This window comes from Oncorhynchus mykiss, chromosome 15 (assembly GCF_057628025.1).
Source record: "Oncorhynchus mykiss isolate SJ-2025 chromosome 15, ASM5762802v1, whole genome shotgun sequence".
NCBI lineage: Eukaryota > Metazoa > Chordata > Actinopteri > Salmoniformes > Salmonidae > Oncorhynchus > Oncorhynchus mykiss.
The window spans coordinates 3,443,611-3,458,750 of NC_143036.1; the positions used below are offsets into that span (position 1 = coordinate 3,443,611).

At 43.8% G+C, this 15,140-nt stretch overlaps 1 protein-coding gene across 2 annotated transcripts in view; it reads left to right on the forward strand.

Annotated features, from left to right (window-relative positions):
* Positions 1-14,471, forward strand: part of LOC110490878 (procollagen-lysine,2-oxoglutarate 5-dioxygenase 2) — a 131,566-nt gene extending 117,095 nt beyond the window's left edge. For both annotated transcript variants that reach the window (XM_090199228.1, XM_090199229.1), the window contains 6 exons: positions 1,070-1,183; positions 1,785-1,850; positions 2,435-2,539; positions 9,373-9,519; positions 11,884-12,009; positions 12,475-14,471. In XM_090199228.1, coding sequence (XP_090055354.1) covers positions 1,070-1,183; positions 1,785-1,850; positions 2,435-2,539; positions 9,373-9,519; positions 11,884-12,009; positions 12,475-12,630 — 714 coding nt within the window. In that variant the 3' untranslated portion in view covers positions 12,631-14,471. The remainder of the gene's footprint in view (positions 1-1,069; positions 1,184-1,784; positions 1,851-2,434; positions 2,540-9,372; positions 9,520-11,883; positions 12,010-12,474) is intronic.
* Positions 14,472-15,140: the final 669 nt, after the last annotated feature.

The window sequence follows — 15,140 nt, forward strand, 5'->3', positions numbered from 1 at the left end:
AGTCACGGAGCTATAGTCACGGAGCTATAGTCACGGAGCTATAGTAGCGGAGCTATAGTAGCGGAGCTATAGTAACGGAGCTATAGTAACGGAGCTATAGTCACGGAGCTTTAGTAACGGAGCCACCTGCAAGTTCTCTGCATCCATGATTATTTAAACCCCCCAGAGCCAATCCCTTCGCCCCCTAACCCCCACAACTATGTCACCAGCTTTTCTCCCCAACGCTCTGACCGTCTCAGACTAGGCTAGCTGTTTAGACCTTAGCTACACCTTTTTACTCCCAGCAGGACACACTCCCTCCAAAAACCACATCATGAAAATCATAATTCATAAATTGGAGACATAATTTGCATTATAGAGAAAACAGATGGTCAACGATCCAAAACAACCCAGCTGTGATTTGTCAAGGGGAGAAAGACAGAACGCCTAGTCTGAATGTCAAATCCAGCCACCTGCCACCCTCCCCCTACCATGTCCCTCCCTCCCCCTACCATGTCCCTCCCTCCCCCGTCCATGTCCCTCCCTCCCCCTACCATGTCCCTCCCTCCCTACCCTACCATGTCCCTCCCTCCCTACCCTACCATGTCCCTCCCTCCCTACCCTACCATGTCCCTCCCTACCCTACCATGCCCCTCCCTCCCCCTACCATGTCCCTCCCTCCCCCTACCATGTCCCTGCCTCCCCCTACCATGTCCCTCCCTCCCCTCCCCTTCCTCCCCCCTCCATGTCTTCTCTTCTCTTCTCTCCCTCCTTCTAACATGTACCTCCTCACTCCTCCCCTTCCACACCTCTCCATAAATGATCCAGTATTATTTATCGACATGTGGTTGTCATTGTTTGGTTTCCTAAACACGTAATCATTATGTCTGATAGTGTTCTGGTGAGACATGTCAATCACTATGTTCTGGTGAGACCTGTCAATCACTATGTTCTGGTGAGACATGTCAATCACTATGTGGGTACTATTTACGGTATCATCTCTATTATTGTATATGCTTAGAAAACAATCTATTTACTATCTACTCTGTCCACTTTGGAAGGCTAATTTGACTTTCTCTGTCCGCTACAGGGAATGTTCATGTACATTACAAACCGTCACGAGTTTGGAAGGCTAATTTCCACAGCTAACTTTAACACATCACATTACAACGGCGATCTGTGGCAAATATTTGAGAATCCAGTGGTGAGTCCTCATATCCTCCCTCCCTGCTTTTGTTTAATTTGTATAGAGATGTTTTAAGATATGGTAACCGTGAGATAAGATTACCCTTTGTCTGATTCATTTGTAGTGATGAAAAATATGACGTACTGTAAATATGCGGTGAACTCTGATTCGCTGAAAAAGGATCTGTGATTTACTGACTGAGAGTTCTGGGTTTTGTCTGGGAGTGTCTGGTGAGAGGGGAGTGTCTGGTGAGAGGGGAGTGTCTGGTGAGAGGGGAGTGTCTGGTGAGATGGGAGTGTCTGGTGAGAGGGGAGTGTCTGGTGAGAGGGGAGTGTCTGGTGAGAGGGGAGTGTCTGGGAGTGTCTGGTGAGAGGAGAGTGTCTGGTGAGAGGGGAGTGTCTGGGAGTGTCTGGTGAGAGGGGAGTGTCTGGTGAGAGGAGAGTGTCTGGTGAGAGGAGAGTGTCTGGTGAGAGGAGAGTGTCTGGTGAGAGGAGAGTGTCTGTTGAGAGGAGAGTGTCTGGTGACAGGGTAGTGTCTGGGAGTGTCTGGTGAGAGCTGAGTGCCAGAGGATAAGCCATGAGAGGTATGCATGTCAGTGAACTCTCTCTCCCTCTCTCAGGACTGGAAGGAGAAATACATCCACCCCAACTACACACGCATCTTCACAGAGAACTACCTAGAAGAGGTATGTATATCTTAAGTTACAGCGATACAGTCATGTGAAAAGTAAGTGTCTCTAGCCGTGGATCCCAGAGTGAGGTCGTAAGTGACTTAGTACTTGTCTCTAGTGACTCAGTGCCTGTCTCTAGTGACTCAGTACCTGTCTCTAGTGACTCAGTACCTGTCTCTAGTGACTCAGTACCTGTCTCTAGCCGTGGATCCCAGAGTGAGGTCCTAAGTGACTCAGTACCTGTCTCTAGTGACTCAGTACCTGTCTCTAGTGACTCAGTACCTGTCTCTAGCCGTGGATCCCAGAGTGAGGTCCTAAGTGACTCAGTACCTGTCTCTAGTGACTCAGTACCTGTCTCTAGCCGTGGATCCCAGAGTGAGGTCCTAAGTGACTCAGTGCCTGTCTCTAGTGACTCAGTACCTGTCTCTAGTGACTCAGTACCTGTCTCTAGTGACTCAGTACCTGTCTCTAGCCGTGGATCCCAGACTGAGGTCCTCAGTGACTCAGTAAGTGTCTCTATTCGTGGACATGTCTCTAGCTCATCTCTCTGTTTCTCCTAAAACTCTTTAGTTCTAACTGTCTGTGTCGGTCTCCTCTAGCCATGTCCAGATGTGTTCTGGTTCCCGGTCTTCACGGAGCGGGCCTGTGATGAGCTGGTGGAGGAGATGGAACACTATGGGTCCTGGTCTGGAGGCAACCACGAGGTCAGAGGTCAAACGTAGCACATAGTACATACTGTAAAGTGATTAATAACATAGTACATACTGTAAAGTTATGTGGTGGTGAACCTATAGGCCTTCAGTGGTGAACCTATAGGCCTTCAGTGGTGAACCTATAGGCCTTCAGTGGTTAACCTATAGGGCCAGTGGTGTAGTGGAGGGTAAACACTAAGGGCCAGTGGTGTAGAGGAGGGTAAACACTAAGGGCCAGTAGTATAGTGGAGGGTAAACACTAAGGGCCAGTGGTGTAGTGGGGGGTAAACACTAAGGGCCAGTGGTGTAGTGGGGGGTAAACACTAAGGGCCAGTGGTGTAGTGGAGGGTAAACACTAAGGGCCAGTGGTGGAGGGTAAACACTAAGGGCCAGTGGTGGAGGGTAAACACTAAGGGCCAGTGGTGGAGGGTAAACACTAAGGGCCAGTGGTGTAGTGGAGGGTAAACACTAAGGGCCAGTGGTGTAGTGGAGGGTAAACACTAAGGGCCAGTGGTGTGGTGGAGGGTAAACACTAAGGGCCAGTGGTGGAAGGTAAACAATAAGGTCCAGTGGTGTAGTGGGGGGTAAACACTAAGGGCCAGTGGTGGAGGGTAAACACTAAGGGCCAGTGGTGTAGTAGGGGGTAAACACTAAGGTGTAGTGGTGTAGTGGAGGGTAAACACTAAGGGCCAGTGGTGTAGTGATGTAGTGGAGGGTAAACACTAAGGGCCAGTGGTGTAATGGAGGGTAAACACTAAGGGCCAGTAGTGTATTGGAGGGTAAACACTAAGGGCCAGTGGTGTAGTGGAGGGTAAACACTAAGGGCCAATGGTGTAGTGGAGGGTAAACACTAAGGGCCAGTGGTGTAGTGGAGGGTAAACACTAAGGGCCAGTGGTGTAGTGGAGGGTAAACACTAAGGGCCAGTGGTGTAGTGGAGGGTAAACACTAAGGGCCAGTGGTGTAGTGGAGGGTAAACACTAAGGGCCAGTGGTGTAGTGGAGGGTAAACACTAAGGGCCACTGGTGTAGTGGAGGGTAAACACTAAGGGCCAGTGGTGTAGTGGAGAGTAAACACTAAGGGCCAGTGGTGTAGTGGAGGGTAAACACTAAGGGCCAGTGGTGTAGTGGAGGGTAAACACTAAGGGCCAGTGGTGTAGTGGAGGGTAAACACTAAGGGCCAGTGGTGTAGTGGAGGGTAAACACTAAGGGCCAGTAGTATAGTGGAGGGTAAACACTAAGGGCCAGTGGTGTAGTGGGGGGTAAACACTAAGGGCCAGTGGTGTAGTGGGGGGTAAACACTAAGGGCCAGTGGTGTAGTGGAGGGTAAACACTAAGGGCCAGTGGTGGAGGGTAAACACTAAGGGCCAGTGGTGGAGGGTAAACACTAAGGGCCAGTGGTGTAGTGGAGGGTAAACACTAAGGGCCAGTGGTGTAGTGGAGGGTAAACACTAAGGGCCAGTGGTGTAGTGGAGGGTAAACACTAAGGGCCAGTGGTGTAGTGGAGGGTAAACACTAAGGGCCAGTGGTGGAAGGTAAACACTAAGGGCCAGTGATGTAGTGGGAGGTAAACACTAAGGGCCAGTGGTGTGGTGGAGGGTTAACACTAAGGGCCAGTGGTGGAAGGTAAACACTAAGGGCCAGTGGTGTAGTGGGGGGTAAACACTAAGGGCCAGTGGTGGAGGATAAACACTAAGGGCCAGTAGTATAGTGGAGGGTAAACACTAAGGGCCAGTGGTGTGGTGGAGGGTTAACACTAAGGGCCAGTGGTGGAAGGTAAACACTAAGGGCCAGTGGTGTAGTGGGGGGTAAACACTAAGGGCCAGTGGTGGATGGTAAACACTAAGGGCCAGTGGTGTAGTAGGGGGTAAACACTAAGGGCCAGTGGTGTAGTGGAGGGTAAACACTAAGGGCCAGTAGTGTAGTGGATGGTAAACACTAAGGGCCAGTGGTGTAGTGGAGGGTAAACACTAATGGCCAGTGTGTAGTGGAGGGTAAACACTAAGGACCAGTGGTGTAGTGGAGGGTAAACACTAAGGGCCAGTGGTGTAGTGGAGTGTAAACACTAAGGGCCAGTGGTGGAGGATAAACACTAAGGGCCAGTGGTGTAGTGGAGGGTAAACACTAAGGGCCAGTGGTGTAGTGGAGGGTAAACACTAAGGGCCAGTGGTGTAGTGGAGGGTAAACACTAAGGGCCAGTGGTGTAGTGGAGGGTAAACACTAAGGGCCAGTGGTGTAGTGGAGGGTAAACACTAAGGGCCAGTGGTGTAGTGGAGGGTAAACACTAAGGGCCAGTGGTGTAGTGGAGGGTAAACACTAAGGGCCACTGGTGTAGTGGAGGGTAAACACTAAGGGCCAGAGGTGTAGTGGAGAGTAAACACTAAGGGCCAGTGGTGTAGTGGAGGGTAAACACTGAGGGCCAGTGGTGTAGTGGAGGGTAAACACTAAGGGCCAGTAGTATAGTGGAGGGTAAACACTAAGGGCCAGTGGTGTAGTGGAGGGTAAACACTAAGGGCCAGTGGTGTAGTGGAGGGTAAACACTAAGGGCCAGTGGTGTATTGGAGGGTAAACACTAAGGGCCAGTTGTGTATTGGAGGGTAAACACTAAGGGCCAGTGGTGGAGGGTAAACACTAAGGGCCAGTGGTGTAGTAGGGGGTAAACACTAAGGGCCAGTGGTGTAGTGGAGGGTAAACACTAAGGGCCAGTAGTGTAGTGGATGGTAAACACTAAGGGCCAGTGGTGTAGTGGAGGGTAAACACTAAGGGCCAGTGTGTAGTGGAGGGTAAACACTAAGGACCAGTGGTGTAGTGGAGGGTAAACACTAAGGGCCAGTGGTGGAGGGTAAACACTAAGGGCCAGTGGTGTAGTGGAGGGTAAACACTAAGGGCCAGTGGTGTAGTGGAGGGTAAACACTAAGGGCCAGTGGTGTAGTGGAGGGTAAACACTAAGGGCCAGTGGTGTAGTGGAGGGTAAACACTAAGGGCCAGTAGTGTAGTGGAGGGTAAACACTAAGGGCCAGTGGTGTAGTGGAGGGTAAACACTAAGGGCCAATGGTGTAGTGGAGGGTAAACACTAAGGGCCAGTGGTGTAGTGGAGAGTAAACACTAAGGGCCAGTGGTGTAGTGGAGGGTAAACACTGAGGGCCAGTGGTGTAGTGGAGGGTAAACACTAAGGGCCAGTAGTATAGTGTAGGGTAAACACTAAGGGCCAGTGGTGTAGTGGAGGGTAAACACTAAGGGCCAGTGGTGTAGTGGAGGGTAAACACTAAGGGCCAGTGGTGTAGTGGAGGGTAAACACTAAGGGCCAGTGGTGGAGGGTAAACACTAAGGGCCAGTGGTGGAGGGTAAACACTAAGGGCCAGTGGTGTAGTGGAGGGTAAACACTAAGGGCCAGTGGTGTAGTGGAGGGTAAACACTAAGGGCCAGTGGTGTAGTGGAGGGTAAACACTAAGGGCCAGTGGTGTAGTGGAGGGTAAACACTAAGGGCCAGTGGTGTGGTGGAGGGTTAACACTAAGGGCCAGTGGTGGAAGGTAAACACTAAGGGCCAGTGGTGTAGTGGGGGGTAAACACTAAGGGCCAGTGGTGGATGGTAAACACTAAGGGCCAGTGGTGTAGTAGGGGGTAAACACTAAGGGCCAGTGGTGTAGTGGAGGGTAAACACTAAGGGCCAGTAGTGTAGTGGATGGTAAACACTAAGGGCCAGTGGTGTAGTGAAGGGTAAACACTAAGGGCCAGTGTGTAGTGGAGGGTAAACACTAAGGACCAGTGGTGTAGTGGAGGGTAAACACAAAGGGCCAGTGGTGTAGTGGAGGGTAAACACTAAGGGCCAGTGGTGGAGGATAAACACTAAGGGCCAGTGGTGTAGTGGAGGGTAAACACTAAGGGCCAGTGGTGTAGTGGAGGGTAAACACTAAGGGCCAGTGGTGTAGTGGAGGGTAAACACTAAGGGCCAGTGGTGTAGTGGAGGGTAAACACTAAGGGCCAGTGGTGTAGTGGAGGGTAAACACTAAGGGCCAGTGGTGTAGTGGAGGGTAAACACTAAGGGCCAGTGGTGTAGTGGAGGGTAAACACTAAGGGCCAGTGGTGTAGTGGAGGGTAAACACTAAGGGCCAGTGGTGTAGTGGAGGGTAAACACTAAGGGCCAGTGGTGTAGTGGAGAGTAAACACTAAGGGCCAGTGGTGTAGTGGAGGGTAAACACTGAGGGCCAGTGGTGTAGTGGAGGGTAAACACTAAGGGCCAGTAGTATAGTGGAGGGTAAACACTAAGGGCCAGTGGTGTAGTGGAGGGTAAACACTAAGGGCCAGTGGTGTAGTGGAGGGTAAACACTAAGGGCCAGTGGTGTAGTGGAGGGTAAACACTAAGGGCCAGTGGTGTAGTGGAGGGTAAACACTAAGGGCCACTGGTGTAGTGGAGGGTAAACACTAAGGGCCAGTGGTGTAGTGGAGAGTAAACACTAAGGGCCAGTGGTGTAGTGGAGGGTAAACACTGAGGGCCAGTGGTGTAGTGGAGGGTAAACACTAAGGGCCAGTAGTATAGTGGAGGGTAAACACTAAGGGCCAGTGGTGTAGTGGAGGGTAAACACTAAGGGCCAGTGGTGTAGTGGAGGGTAAACACTAAGGGCCAGTGGTGTATTGGAGGGTAAACACTAAGGGCCAGTTGTGTATTGGAGGGTAAACACTAAGGGCCAGTGGTGGAGGGTAAACACTAAGGGCCAGTGGTGTAGTAGGGGGTAAACACTAAGGGCCAGTGGTGTAGTAGAGGGTAAACACTAAGGGCCAGTAGTGTAGTGGATGGTAAACACTAAGGGCCAGTGGTGTAGTGGAGGGTAAACACTAAGGGCCAGTGTGTAGTGGAGGGTAAACACTAAGGACCAGTGGTGTAGTGGAGGGTAAACACTAAGGGCCAGTGGTGTAGTGGAGGGTAAACACTAAGGGCCAGTGGTGGAGGGTAAACACTAAGGGCCAGTGGTGTAGTGGAGGGTAAACACTAAGGGCCAGTGGTGTAGTGGAGGGTAAACACTAAGGGCCAGTGGTGTAGTGGAGGGTAAACACTAAGGGCCAGTGGTGTAGTTGAGGGTAAACACTAAGGGCCAGTAGTGGAGGGTAAACACTAAGGGCTAGTAGTGGAGGGTAAACACTAAGGGCCAGTAGTGAAGGTTAAACACTAAGGGCCCGTAGTGGAGGGTAAACACTAAGGGCCAGTAGTGGAGGGTAAACACTAAGGGCCAGTAGTGGAGGGTAAACACTAAGGGCCAGTAGTGGAGGGTAAACACTAAGGGCCAGTGGTGGAGGGTAAACACTAAGGGCCAGTGGTGGAGGGTAAACACTAAGGGCCAGTAGTGGAGGGTAAACACTAAGGGCCAGTGGTGGAGGGTAAACACTAAGGGCCAGTAGTGGAGGGTAAACACTAAGGGCCAGTAGTGGAGGGTACACGCAGGTATAAACCGTATACCCACTTTAGTTTCAGTGGGCTTTGCCTATAGTCACTTCTTAATCCCTACTGGTGCTCTCAAAGTAGTGCAGCGGAGGTTTTCAATGTATCAGTCCTGTTGTACAATAGAGAAATCATGGGCAAAGTAGCCTACACAATGGCCAAGACAGTGAAATATATTCACATGCGTGCAGCACACACACACAGCCTAGTTTCAGCTGAATATCATCTGCAGGCAGTAAGAGTGTTCAGCTCTCAGCTGGTTCTGGCATGGAGCAGCTCACAGAAGAATGACATCGGTTGCCGGTACGGTAGGAAAGACTTTTCAACGTATGTCTACCAGTAAATGCTAACTAAGGCAACAATGGGTATGGAAACCAGGCATTGATAAAGTTTAGTCCGAAGTGTTGGTTAGTAGGCTATTTGTGATGCACAATTGTCATCATGCGCTGTTTTCATCAGGGGCGAAGACTGTACATGGGATGGGTCTGGGTGGACACAGGCCCACCCAATGGGGAGCCAGGCCCTGACAGGCCCACCCAATCAGATTGATGTTTGTTGTGAATTTAGACCATAATTTCTATTAAAAATAGTGTGATTTTGAGTGTGTAAATCTGAAATATCTTTTGGAAAACAGGATTTTCCACACAGGGTGCCATCCCTTCGCTGGGATGGCTGTTTGGGAACTTCCACTGCTAAATTAGAGTTTACTTCCACTTCTCCAGGCTCCACTACACCAGCAGTCACACACAACATAATGCTAAAGGTTAACCAGTCCATAATCTCGGCCATAATGAGCCTATACTCACCTCACTACTGGTGCGTATCGAAGTAGTGTGGTGGAAGTATTCACACAGCGCGCAGCACACAATAACACAACCATTAAGCATTGAGATCATCTGGTGATTTCTTGGTGTCTGCTGAGTCAAGTCATTCATCTTCAAAGAGACCGGTTTCACCACCCACCACTCATCATCCCTCTTTTTTTTCTTTTTTTTTACCTTTATTGAACTAGGCAAGTCAGTTAAGAACAAATTCTTATTTTCAATGACGGCCTAGGAACAGTGGGTTAACTGGTCTAGGAACAGTGGGTTAACTGGTCTAGGAACAGTGGGTTAACTGGTCTAGGAACAGTGGGTTAACTGGCCCCCTGTTCAGGGGCAGAACGACAGATTTGTACCTTGTCAGCTCGGGGGTTTGAACTTGCAACCTTCCGGTTACTAGTCCAACACTCTAACCACTAGGCTACCCTGCCGCCCCCATCATCCCTCATCATCCCTAACCATCACCCTGGAGACAGCAGTCACACACAATCACACAGAGGAGGACGAGGTTCTGGCTAATATGTTCCATCACTGTTCTCTTGTTTCCTGGTCTCTCTTCCTGGTCTCTCTTCCTGGTCTCTCTTCCAATCAGGACAAGCGGATCACTGGCGGCTATGAGACAGTGCCGACTGATGACATCCACATGAAGCAGATCGGTTATGATAAGGAGTGGCTACACTTCATCAGAGAGTTCATATCCCCCGTCACTCTCAAAGTCTTCTCCGGATACTACACCAAGGTATCTGCAATGATACAACTACTGTTAGATCATCTATTATATTTCATCAAGCATTATATTACATAATCTATTAAATGACATCAACAATTATATTACATTACATCATCTATTATATTACATCTATTATATTACATCAACTATTCTATTACATCAACTATTATATTACATACACTATTATATTACATAATCTATTATATTACATACACTATTATATTACATTACATCATCTATTATATTACATCAACTATTCTATTATATCAACTATTATATTACATAAACTATTGTATTACATGACCTATTATATTACATCTATTATAACATCTATTATATTAGAACTATTATATTACATCACCTATTATATTACATCAACTATTATATTACATCATCTATTATATTACATTCCATCAAATATTATATTACATCACATACACTATTATGTTACATCATCTATTATATTACATCATCTATTATATTACATCAACTATTATATTACATCATCTATTATATTACATCAACTATTATATTACATCATCTATTATATTACATACACTATTATATTACATCATCTATTATATTACATCAACTATTATATTACATCATCTATTATATTACATCATCTATTATATTACATCATCTATTATATTACATCAACTATTATATTACATCATCTATTATATTACATCAACTATTATATTACATCATCTATTATATTACATCATCTATTATATTACATCATCTATTATATTACATCAACTATTATATTACATCATCTATTATATTACATCAACTATTATATTACATCATCTATTATATTACATCATCTATTATATTACATCAACTATTATATTACATCATCTATTATATTACATCAACTATTATATTACATCATCTATTATATTACATCATCTATTATATTACATCAACTATTATATTACATCATCTATTATATTACATCAACTATTATATTACATCATCTATTATATTACATCATCTATTATATTACATCATCTATTATATTACATCATCTATTATATTACTTTATTACATAATCTATTATATTACATCACCTATTATATTCCATCAACTATTATATTACATCACATACACTATTATATTATATCATCTATCATATTATATCATATATTAAATTACATCAACTATTACTTTACATCAACTATTACATTACATCATATTTTATACTACATAATATATTTTATATATTATATTACATCATATATTTAATTACATTAACTATTACGTTACATCAAGTATTAATTACAAACTATATTACATCATTTATTTAATTACAACATCTATATTACATAATCTATTATATTACATCTATATTACATAATATATTATATTACATCATCTAATATATTACATAATCAATTATATTACATAATCTGTTATATTACATCTATATTACATAATCTATTATATTACATCTATATTACATAATCTATTATATTACATCTATATTACATAATATATTATATTACATCATCTAATATATTACATAATCAATTATATTACATAATCTGTTATATTACATCTATATTACATAATCTATTATATTACATCCACTATTATTTTACATCAACAATTCTATTACATGAACTATTATATTACATCATCGGTTACATTACTACATCTACATCTCCATCTGTTATTATATCAACTATTACACTACATCTTTTATATTACATCTGTTATATTATATATATTATATTACATCTGTTATATTACATCTATTATATTACATCATCTATTATATTACATCATCTATTATATTACATCATCTATTATATTACATCTGTTATATTACATCTATTATATTACATCATCTATTATATTACATCATCTATTATATTACATCATCTATTATATTACATCATCTATTATATTACATAATCTATTATATTACATCATCTATTATATTACATAATCTATTATATTACATCATCTATTATATTACATCATCTATTATATTACATAATCTATTATATTACATCATCTATTATATTACATCATCTATTATATTACATAATCTATTATATTGCCTTATCTATTATGTTACCTTGTTTACTATATTTCATATTTTGCACAACATAATCTATTATAGCAGTGCATGATTATAATTGCGCCTCACAAATAGCCTACTAACCAACATTTCAGACTAAACTTTTTAATCCCATCCAGATCTGTTGTACAATGTTTAATTGATTGTAGGTTGATCAGCAGATACTGTCTAAGAGATGGTGAATGACATGATGTGATTTTGGCCTTAACTTCACATAAGGATGATCTAAGAGATGTTGAAAGATATTTCTGTAAATGTGTGATTTGGGCTGTTCTCCACAGGGCTATGCAGTGATGAACTTCGTAGTGAAGTACACCCCCGGCAGACAGGCTTACCTGAGACCCCATCACGACTCCTCCACATTCACCATTAACGTTGCTCTCAACAGCAAAGGAACTGACTTCCAGGTAAGACATTGTACTGAATCTCAAAACAAACGTCAATTTATCTCATGTCCACAGTAGAGCACACAATGAAAATATACAGTTACACACAGATATTCACTGTTTTCTCTCCCTCTCCCGTTCTCTCTCTCTCCCTCTCGCGTTCTCTCTCTCTCCTGTTCTCTCTCTCTCTCCCTCTCCCGTTCTCTCTCCCTCTCCCGTTCTCTCTCTCTCTCCCTCTCACGTTCTCTCTCTCTCCTGTTCTCTCTCTCTCTCTCTCCCGTTCTCTCTCTCTCTCCCGTTCTCCCTCTCCTGTTCTCTCTCTCTCTCCCGTTCTCTCTCTCCTGTTCTCTCTCTCTCTCCCGTTCTCTCTCTCTCTCCCGTTCTCTCTCTCCCGTTCTCTCTCTCTCTCCCTCTCCCGTTCTCTCTCTCTCTCCCTCTCTCTCTCTCTCTCCCGTTCTCTCTCTCCCTCTCCCGTTCTCTCTCCAGGGTGGCGGTTGTCGGTTCCACAGGTATAACTGCTCCGTAGATTCCCCTAGGAAGGGCTGGAGCTTCATGCACCCAGGTCGTCTGACGCACCTCCACGAAGGCCTGCCCACCACCAACGGAACACGCTACATCGCTGTCTCCTTCATCGACCCTTGAACCTTACCCTCTACACTAGCATTTTATCAGGTTTAGTTGTTTTTTTGTTTGTTTTCGCTGTTGTTTTTGTTGTTAATTTGATCTGGGATTTTTTTTGTCTTAATGATGCAGTGCCTTATTGATGTTGTCATCATGACATTTTACGGATGCAATTTACTGTACCCCCCCCCCCCCCCCCCAAAAAAAAAAATATCACATTCTTTGTTGTTGTTGAAAAGAACAAAGGACTGCAAAGAAATTGTAGGAAAGGTCATGCCAGAGTCAGACAATCACCTTCATTTGAAACTCTCTGTCAAACAGAGAACAGAATGCCTTAACATGATGACTGTAATTCACCATCTGCATTTCAGGTCAAATATAGTAGAGCCTTCATACTTCACATCACTCAGTTGAATCATTCTAATCAATTAGTCAGTTGTCCCACCCATACTCCTAACCAATTAATGAGTAATCCTACCCACAATCCTAATCAATTTGTCAGTAATCCCACCCATATTCCTGATAAATTTGTTAGTAATTCCACCCATAATCCTGAACAATTAGTCAGTAATCCCACACATAATACTGAACAATTAGTCAGTAATCCCACCCATAATCCTGGACAATTAGTCTGTAATCCCCCCCATAATCCTGAACAATTAGTCTGTAATCCCACACATAATCCTGAACAATTAGTCTGTAATCCCACACATAATCCTGACCAGTTTGTCAGTAATCCCACCCATAATCTTGACCAGTTTGTCAGTAATCCCACCCATAATTCTGGACAATTAGTCTGTAATCCCCCCCCATAATCCTGAACAATTAGTCTGTAATCCCACACATAATCCTGAACAATTAGTCTGTAATCCCACACATAATCCTGAACAATTAGTCTGTAATCCCACACATAATCCTGAACAATTAGTCAGCAATCCCACCCATAATCCTGATGAATTTGTCAGTAATCCCACCCATAATCCTGTGAATATGTCAGTATTCCCACCCATAGTCTTGATGAATTAGTCAGTAATCCCACCCATAATCCTGTGAATATGTCAGTAATCCCACCCATAGTCTTGATGAATTAGTCTGTAATCCCACCCATAGTCTTGATGAATTTGTCAGTAATCCCACCCATAGTCTTGATGAATTAGTCAGTAATCCCACCCATAATCCTGATGAATTTGTCAGTAATCCCACCCATAATCCTGTGAATATATCAGTAATCCCACCCATAGTCTTGATGAATTAGTCAGTAATCCCACCCATAATCCTGATGAATTTGTCAGTAATCCCACCCATAGTCTTGATGAATTAGTCAGTAATCCCACCCATAGTCTTGATGAATTAGTAAGTAATCCCACCCATAGTCTTGATGAATTTGTCAGTAATCCCACCCATAGTCTTGATGAATTAGTCAGTAATCCCACCCATAGTCTTGATGAATTAGTCAGTAATCCCACCCATAGTCTTGATGAATTTGTCAGTAATCCCACCCATAGTCTTGATGAATTAGTCAGTAATCCCACCCATAGTCTTGATGAATTTGTCAGTAATCCCACCCAGTCTTGATGAATTAGTCAGTAATCCCACCCATAGTCTTGATGAATTAGTCAGTAACCCCACCCATAGTCTTGATGAATTTGTCAGTAATCCCACCCATAGTCTTGATGAATTAGTCAGTAACCCCACCCATAGTCTTGATGAATTAGTCAGTAATCCCACCCATAATCCTGTGAATATGTCAGTAATCCCACCCATAATCCTGTGAATGTCAGTAATCCCACCCATAACCCTGACAATTAGTCAGTAATCCCCCCCATAATCTAAAGGAAATATGTGTTAATGGTTATTCTGCCAACAGGCAGCTTGTTTGAACCATTTTAGCTCGGTTACCTGTTTGAATGGTCAACCTGTACTTTAAAGTGTAGTTTTAAAACCATTGTCCATCCATGTTCTGTCCACCCATGTTCTGTCCATCCATGTTCTGTCCATCCATGTTCTGTCCACCCATGTTCTGTCCATCCATGTTCTGTCCACCCATGTTCTGTCCATCCATGTTCTGTCCATCCATGTTCTGTCCATCCATGTTCTGTCCATCCATGTTCTGTCCATCCATGTTCTGTCCATCCATGTTCTGTCCACCCATGTTCTGTCCATCCATGTTCTGTCCATCCATGTTCTGTCCATCCATGTTCTGTCCATCCATGTTCTGTCCATCCATGTTCAGAACATTGGGTTACAGATTGTTACCTGATGTTAATACGACCGACATGCCCAAAGAAATATATATTTTTATTTTTTTTGCACACCAGATAAAAACATTAATTACAGCAGAATTTAATATTAATTCTGGTTGAATGAAGTTGGAGGTTGTCAAAAATGTTTTACTTGAAATGTTTTTTTTTTTTTTTACATCGTAGGACAACATCACAGGAGATGTTTACTTTCTCTGAAAGTTGTTTGTGAATGAACTTTGAACCTCAGCCAGTTCAAGTGCTTTAACTTATTGTGAAATGGATGGAACC